Genomic DNA, 8,739 nt, shown 5'->3' with positions numbered 1-8,739 from the left:
CTATAGCAGTCTATATAATGAATAGGACTCCCACTGCAGCAATACATGGCATGACGCCAGAGGAGATGTATACTGGTAGGAAACCAGATATTTCTCATTTGAAGATTTTTGGATGCATTGCCTATGTCCATGTGCCAGATGAGTTGAGGTCCAAGTTGGATCCAAAGGCTGAGAAGTGCGTCTTTATTGGTTATTCTCTGCAGCAGAAAGGGTATAGATGCTATAACCCTTCTACACGTAAGTTCACAGTGAGCAGAGATGTTGTTTTTGATGAGATGAGCAGCTGGTATAAACCAGTAAATGTGATGATTGATGTAGATGCACAAAATGGTAATGCTGCACAAAATTCATAGCAGCAATCACAAAATATCAGTGGACCTGCAGTGTCCTCTAGCAGTGGTTCACATACTTCGCCATGGACAGGTAGATTGAGATCAGGAGAATCTCCTCAAAGCAATGCAGATAGTGGTACACAGGTATCATGAAAAGGAAAAGAGAAGGTAGATCAGCCCATGTATGATGTGAATGCAGGTCACTCTTGTGTGGATGGTGAATCTAGTGGCTCAGAACAGAGCATTGATGATGAGTTGGGTATTCCTTCTGTTGTTACACATGGAGTAAGGAAGACCAGGGATGTTTTGAGAGCACCTGGAAGTGAGCCTATTTTGCGCAGGTCTACCAGGGTTAGGTATCCTGTGGATAGGCTGAAATATGATGGATTTATAGCCATTCACTATGCCTATATGGTCAAAGTGATACAGGAACCAGAACCCACTTCTTTTGAGCAAGCCATGGGAAATGAAAAATGGGAGAAAGCCATGGATGAAGAAATGGATGCCTTGGATGCTAATGCTACATGGGAATTGGTGCCTTTGCCTAAAGGCAAGAATGCAATTGGCTGTAAGTGGGTTTATAAGATCAAGCACAATGCAGATGGTTCTGTGAATAGATACAAGGCAAGATTAGTTGTCAAGGGGTATGCACAGACATATGGCATTGATTATGAAGAAACTTTCAGCCCGGTTGCAAGGATGGCAACCGTAAGAGCAGCCATTGCTATGGCTGCATCAAAGGGATGGTCTTTACATCAGATGGATGTAAAGAATGCCCTTCTTGCATGGTGATTTACAAGAAGAGGTCTTTATGGAGCAGCCAGCAGGTTATGTTCATGCTATTCATCCTGAGTTTGTTTGTAGGTTGAAGAAAGCCTTGTATGGCTTGAAGCAAGCACCTAGAGCATGGTCTGACAAGATAGGACAATATCTTGTCACTATTGGCTTTCAGATTTCCAAGGCAGATTTCTCACTCTATGTGAGAAAAACAGAGAAAGGGATTATGCTGCTGGTCATTTATGTTGATGATTTGATCATCACAGGTGATAGTGATGAAGATATCCTTCATGTGAAAATGCTATTGAGGCAGAAGTTTGAGATGAAGGATTTGGGAGAGCTGTGTTATTTCTTGGGCATTGAGGTGATTAGATCACCAAGTGGGATGCAGAGGCAGTATGCATTGGACATGCTGTCCAAATATGGGATGACAGGCTGTAAGCCTATTTCAGTTCCTTTGGAGCAGAATGTGAAGCTGAGCGCAGATGCAAGTGAGCTTCTGGAAGACCCTACTATGTACAGACGCATAGTAGGAAGTTTGATTTACATGACTATTACCAGGCCAGATTTGAGCTATGCTGTTGGGTTGGTAAGTCAGTTTATGCAGGCTCCAAGGAAACCGCATTTGGATGCGGCTAGACGCATACTCAGGTATGTGAAGTCCACATTGCAGTATGGACTATTTTATGAGGCTGGGGTTCAGATACAATTGCATGGATACACTGATGCTGATTGGGCTGGTAGCATTTCAGATAGACGATCTACCAGTGGATATGTGTTCTCTTTTGGGAGTGCTGCAGTCACTTGGAGCAGCAAGAAACAGCCTACAGTTGCCTTGTCGAGCACAGAGGCTGAGTACAGGGGTGCAGCAATGGCTGCATGTGAGGTAGCTTGGTTGCATAAGCTACTTTATGATATGCATCAGTCTACAGATGGGCCGGTTGTCATTTATTGTGACAACATGAGCAGTATACATTTGGCAAAGAACCCAGTCTTTCATGCTAGAACAAAGCACATTGAGGTGCATTATCACTATGTGCGGGAGAAGGTTTTACTAGGTCTTATTGATCTAGTTTATGTCAGCACAGAGGATCAGGTAGCTGACATATTCACGAAAGCATTGGGCGCAGAGAAGCTACGCAAGTTCAGAGACCTGCTTGGTGTGCAGGATTTGGGATTGAGCTCGAGGGGGAGTGTTGAGATATCGAGCTCCACTCGCGATCCACTCGCGATATGCCAGGGTGACTGTTGTGCATTTATGTCACCGACTTGTTAGCTGGAGATGCGGTTGGTACACCGCCCACGAATAATAGCTGGATGACAGCTATCCTTATCTACAATAGTTCGTGGCTCAGTTAGTATGCCACCCTAGTTAGTTGAGTTTGGCTTGAGACCCACATATAGGGTTCTTCTATTTTCTTTGTACTTGAGATCTTTTGGCTTTCATAACTTAGAAGAGGAAAACTGTTTTCAGCCTCCACCTTTGTGTGTATTCCCCCATTGTGATTGTGAGAAAGCCTCAAGTGAGACTCCTTCCCTCTCTCCCACTATCTTCACATAGCCCTGTCTTTAATAATGAAGAGTCTGAGCTGGTAGACTATTTGAGAAAGTAGCACCTGAAGTGGTTGTTTTGGAATCTATAGAGCAAACAACCCAACAAACAACTGAGAGACCTAATGAATAGTTGTATGACATTTGAGATACCAATCTTTCAATTGATGTAATACATTTTTGATGTAATGACGTTATACTCTTTTATTGAATTTGGGCTCTCTTTTCTTTCTTTTATAGTATGCAATTGTCATGGTAATTAAGCTTTTGAAAGTCTTGTGCAATTATTATTTCTCTTTAATTCATAACATTTATGTTTCAATGTATTCAAGTTTTTTTACAAATCTTGATTATTAAAAATTTTAAATTTTATTTTAATAATTTTGAATTTATTTTGTTATAATGTTTTTAAATAATAATTTGAAGTATGTTTATTAATACATTATTTAGCAAGCTTTACTGTATTATATTATGTAGTTTTAAAGAATATAATTATTTAAACAAGAATGTTTATCTTCAAACTTCCATATCATCTTTGTTTGTCATTTAACCTTAATTTAATTATTTTGGGTTTAAAAATCATAGTTAAAATATCTAATTGATGAAGGCTTCCAATTGTAAAGTGTACGAAATTTCAAAACTTTATAATAAAATATTATAATCAACTCTCTTTGTAGAAGGGAAAGAGATTAAGGTAACACTTATTAATTCAATGAGGAATAACTTTGAAACATATAGTGCTTCTCATCTCAAAGCGAGTGAGAAGCGAGTGTCCATGTGAGATTATTTGTATATTGTCTTAATATGTAGTTGTATATTCATTAAAGTGTTCATCATACCTTGTTCAATAAAAGTGATGAATTCTATGAAAATAAGAATTCTCAAGCAAACAATCTTACCATTTATCCAAAGTCATAAATATTAATCTATAACAAATGAATATGCATCACAAAGTGCATCTTATTAAAAAATTTGGTAGATACATCACAAAGTGCATCTTATTAAAAAATTTGGTAGATAAACTTTCAAGGATTTTTAGAGATTTCATTGTAAAAATCAATTATTTTTTGATTTTAGAATTTCTAAAATTATCCCCAAAACAAAAAACTATATAAAACTATTATGTTCTAAATGGATAGGTTTAAATTTCACCTAAAAAATTAGTGAAAATTTGGTACTTTTTTTAGGGAATCTCAAAAGTGGGTAACACGTAATAGCTCTCACATAATATGCAATAGTGCTAACAAGCGAAGGGGGCATATATAGAACAGCGGCCCCCCAATAGGTGGAGGCCCCTCCTAAATTTCCTCTTGTCCACTGCCTTCTAATATCACTTCTTCTTCTCATGTCCTCCTCTCCATCTCCCCCTCCTCCTCCCACTCTCTTGCCCCTCTCTTTTCCCTATACCCCTCCCCCTTTCTCTCATTCCAACCAACCTAGTGGGTACACAATATTTGAGTGGCCTCCCTAAAAGCCTCCCTCCTCACCCCCTCTCCATCCCTCCCTCCCTTCCTCTCTATACCTATCCCCCCCCCTTCCCATCCATTCCTCATACCCTCTCTGTCCGTTTCCTCCCTGTACCTCATCTCCATTCCATCCCACTCACTTTCTATCCCCAATCCCCTCTCTTTCCCATCCACCACCTTTTGCTCAAAATCTACATTTTTTAAAATTATGCCTAAAATTATATGGTTTTCTAGCACATGTTGGAATTGATTGTTTTTCTTAGTTTGATACAAAAATAAGGGTTTCTAATGTTTACTAGGGTTTTTTGGAATCAATGTTTTCATAGCACATTCCAAAGACATGAATAGTAGTAGGGCCAAAGAGGTGGAAAAGGTTGAAGGATTGAAGGGGGAAGGACCAAGGGAATGGGGTTGAATGATTTGGTAGAGACACACATAAAGAGGAAACCAAGGACAAGGTGTAAAATAAAAGTGAAGTGGAGCCGGGAGTGTCCAATAGACAATGTTCAATTCAGTAGCAAGCCTTGGTAGAGAGGTATGTTGTTCCAATCAAATTCCACCTATACGTTGAATTCAAAAATCTTTGAATATTGTATTTAAGCCATGATTAAAAATTATACATAAATGTTTTCATATTTTCACTATCAAACTCTAAAGAAAGGTGTGGAGGAGACTTATAGAGTGCAATTGAGCTAAATTTTTGTGTTTATTAGATAATTATTGAGTGAATTTCTTAACATATTTTTTCATTATGAATAGGCAATATTTGTATGGAGGTGACCCATGTAACATTGCAAATGCACCAAATTTGGAGTTTACTAAGTGAATATAATTGGAGGTGAAAAAGCCAAATGAAGCACAAAAGTCCAAAATTGTTGAATAGTGTTTTTAATATATTAACGATATGAGATGGAAGGTCTAATTTATATTTTCAATATGGTGATACAAAATAGTATCACTATATTGAAAAGATAACCACATCTCTCTTCAAATGGAGTTAATATAAGCAATGTGAATGTTAAAATAATGGGATGCCAAAGGCGGGAGAGACACATGAAGATTGTTTACAAACCATAGTTATATTGTGAATGAGATTATGACCCATAAGTATGACCTCAAACACCTCAAAGCCTATGAGGAGGGTGAAGATTGTTTACATAATGTAGTAAAATTGTCACTAGCTAAGACTACGACTCATAAGGAGGACCTCAAAGCCTATGAGTTAAAGGAAAACACATTTGGCAAAGCTAGGCTAACTGATTATACCATGATAACATCGGTAAGAGCCTCTCACTAATGAGGAAGAGTGTAATCTAAATTGAGGCTAAAGCATTAGATTTTAGAGGTGTAGCCTCTACCCAATCGAGACCCATTCGCTCAACATAGTCTTAGACAGTAGATCCTAGGACCTATATGTGATACCAATATCAAAAAATTACCAATGTTTATATATAAAATTCAAATACTTTCAAATTCTTCCAATATGATCACATTAACAAATTTTACTTTAATTTTCTATAGGGTAAAGGGGCCATCCTTGTGCACCCCTATCTTTTTCATAGTGTAAGAGGTTGCGCCTTTGGATTTTCACATTTTTCAAAATGTAAGGGCATCACATGAATGACCATAGAAAGAGGATATAATTTTTCTCAAGAAAACGAGGAAAAAAATTAGGAGAACTTGAATACCTAACTAAAGGTGTTGGTGGGCGATTAGTATTCACATGTAGATTAACTTTTCATAAGTGCTTAACACATGAGCATATTTTCCCTTTTTCATGTCTCTTTATTTGGTCTTTCCACGGAGAAAAAAGGGGGGATGGTGACATTTTCAAGGCACCAACCTAGCACCTTCACTCTAAAGGTGGAAAATTTACATTACCACGCAAAACTTGCACTTAATGGAAACCTATTTCCAAAGGTGAAGCTTGACAATTTGCCATGTAAGTTGTTTAGAGAGGTTTATAGATATTAAAACTCATTGAGAAACCTGTATTTGACGTCGCCCTGGTGCAGCCTCTCCATTGCCGTGTTCACGTAATCGATGGGAATTTTCTCTATCATCGCCGTGATGTTGCTCTCTCCGCAGAAATCCAGCATCTCCTGCGTCTCCGCTATCCCTCCGATGTTGCTCCCTCCCAACGTCCGTCGTGCTGCGCCCATCATATGTTCGCTCGCAAACCATCATAGTCTTAGAAAAACGGCAACGTATCAGATGCAGAGATGGAGGCATGCGGATTTGTAAATCGATGCTAAGGCCTGCTCACCAGATACTAGCGACCCCGCGTTCAGCTCCAGTGGCTGAGATGGTAATCCCACCAGGACAAACTTCCCGTTCGCTTTCAGTAGACTCAACAGCGGATCCATCGCATGAGAGACTGACACTGTGTCGATTATGTGATCGATCGTCTTCATGGCTTTCTGTCGAGCCAAGAGAGGATTGAGCTACTGATCAGTACATAGTAAGACCTAAGCTTAGCCACAAGACAGTTCATTGCTTGATTTTCTATCAAAAGTTGCTTCACCTTCATCTGCTCGGCGTCTTTGCTAAACAAAAAATAATCTGCTCCCAGCACTTCTATTGCTTCTTTCTCTTTGTGTGGCGAACTGCTGATCACGGTTACTGTCATGCCAAATGCTTTTGCAAATTTCACGGCCATGTGTCCCAGTCCTCCCAGACCAACAACCCCGACCCTTTCTATCATCTTAAAGTGTTTCATGGAGCTGTAAGTTGTGATGCCGGCGCACAGAAGTGGTGCAGCCACATCCAGAGACAGATTGTCTGGAACATGAAGCACGAAACTTCCCGCGCAGTTCGAAGCACAACCTAGATTAGTATTAGGACACAGAGCAGAAGCTACGTCTGAGCAATAAAATCTTCACGCAAACTAATCGCATGCCCTTACTTTTGGTCGACCACCATGAGATTGGAGTAGCTGCCATACATTGTTGCTCCCTCCACGTCCACTCCACCCGCGGTCCAAACCTTTCCGTAAAAGCACAGGCGTAAGGAATTGCTGTTATGTTTTCGTTACTTTTTTTAAAAAGAGACATTTCCGTGCAGTACTCCTTCGTGTTCTAGCGAGGCACAGCTCAAAATCTGCTCGTGTCTACCCCTCAAGTTATTGCCTGTCCTATTGTTTGATCTGTGTTTCCAGCAAAGAAACAAAATGACGCATTCCAGTACAATCAATATTCTCCTCGGTACGGTGCAAACAAAGCTACAGGGGTTGAACTTCACTAAACACAACTCCTACGTCAGTTGCCTGCTTACATGTTTGCCCCTGGCATGTGAAAGTTCGAGAGCACTCACCCAGGCACCATACGGTAGCTGGAATTGCCCCACTCATTCCGGACCGTATGCAAGTCTGAGTGGCATATGCCATATTTTAAACGTCACGACGTCTGCTCCGGTAGCCCTGAACACACACCGACAAGGAAACAAATCACTTGAGGGATATGAAGGAAATGCAAAGGAACAAGCGATGGGGAGGCCTACGGGACCTACGGGAGAAGGAAAAGGGGAAGAGGTGGCCGGAGGGGTCAAAGGCAGCATAGGCGAAGGCAGGCTGGGAATTTTGCGCCATAGTGGGAGTCGTGAGGAGCTGTATGAGAGGTTGGGACACTAAGATTTCAAAGAGAAAAGAACAGAAGAGGATCGCGTAAACTTGACTTCACCTTTGCCATCCCTTGCGTGTACTGCAAGACCTTTGTTAGCAACCAAAAACAAGATGAATTATATTCATAAGGCCTGCTCGACATAACATAGGTATAGGTTTATGGTGGAGTTTTGTAGATTCATGTCTAATATGAAAGAATAGTATATATTAATGAATGACTGCGTTTGTCGACATATGATCCAACGTTGTAGAATAAATTGTAGTGGGGTCGCGAATGAGTTGCTCCATATTGTATCTTTGTATCTTTTTATGAGAGTGAGAAGTTTGTGCTTGTAATTAGTTGTTTTGATTATGTTAAAGTCTCCCCTGCTATATGTGGGAATGTGGGAATGTTTGTAGGGAAATGGTCGAGCATGCGATCTAGTCATGAGAGTATGAGAATATTCGTTTGTGCATTTGGTGACTTATACAAATTTATTATAGCTACAATTTGCAAGGATGGAGATTCAAATATATACCAAAGTGTAATAAGATGTTCCCCCATCGTTTCGAGTATTTCGATTACAAACTGAAAAGTTTATAACCTTAATGCAATCTCCTACATTCAACGTCTTGATAAAGTCGGCATAGTAAACCTTGCCTATTGCGAGACTAACATAACCACCCCCTTCTCTATCCAGCTAAATCTATTTTCAAAGTCTTGGGATAATTGACGTTTTGTAGGGCCCAGGTGCCATACTTATTCAAGTACTCTACCTTCAAATATTTCGTCCTTAACAGATGGGTCTACTTCGCGAATGAGTAAAGGCCTCTCACTAGGCGAGTACTTACTTTCGACGCTCAATTCATCCGAACACTCTATGGTTAAAGTGTGTGTTAGCAAAGCACTCTACGCTACCATCATTGAAGTAATATTGTAAGCAAGCACTCAATGCCACCATTGAAGCAATAGATGTATTTCATTGTCGTTATAGTAAGTTAAAATTCCATGGCC

At 39.9% G+C, this 8,739-nt stretch overlaps 1 protein-coding gene across 1 annotated transcript; it reads right to left on the bottom strand.

Annotated features, from left to right (window-relative positions):
• Positions 1 to 1,349: 1,349 nt before the first annotated feature.
• Positions 1,350 to 7,712, bottom strand: LOC147895903 (putative mannitol dehydrogenase). Its single transcript, XM_087382185.1, has 7 exons — positions 7,625 to 7,712; positions 7,439 to 7,493; positions 7,032 to 7,142; positions 6,651 to 6,927; positions 6,393 to 6,546; positions 6,104 to 6,278; positions 1,350 to 1,395 (listed from the first exon to the last, which is right to left on the bottom strand). Exons 1-7 carry the CDS (start codon positions 7,710 to 7,712, stop codon positions 1,350 to 1,352), a joined length of 906 nt encoding a protein of 301 aa, XP_087238311.1.
• Between the last annotated feature and the right edge of the window lie 1,027 nt (positions 7,713 to 8,739).

Source organism: Dipteris shenzhenensis, chromosome 12 (genome assembly GCF_047967505.1).
Source record: "Dipteris shenzhenensis isolate YYH24624 ecotype China chromosome 12, Dip_SZ_1.0, whole genome shotgun sequence".
Classification (NCBI taxonomy): domain Eukaryota; kingdom Viridiplantae; phylum Streptophyta; class Polypodiopsida; order Gleicheniales; family Dipteridaceae; genus Dipteris; species Dipteris shenzhenensis.
This window is presented reverse-complemented; position numbering and strand designations above follow the sequence as displayed.

What these genes read in the sequence shown, in the direction of transcription:
- LOC147895903 (XM_087382185.1), bottom strand. Translation starts at nt 7,712, where the DNA reads ATGGCGCAAAATTCCCAGCCTGCCTTCGCCTATGCTGCCTTTGACCCC. An exon ending in CGCGGGGTCGCTAGTATCTG is followed by an intron (nt 6,279 to 6,392) that starts GTGAGCAGGCCT and finishes TGATGGGCGCAG; the next exon opens with CACGACGGACGTTGGGAGGG. An exon ending in AAATACAGGTTTCTCAATGA is followed by an intron (nt 1,396 to 6,103) that starts GTTTTAATATCT and finishes TTTCACATGAAG; the next exon opens with GATATCTTCATCACTATCAC.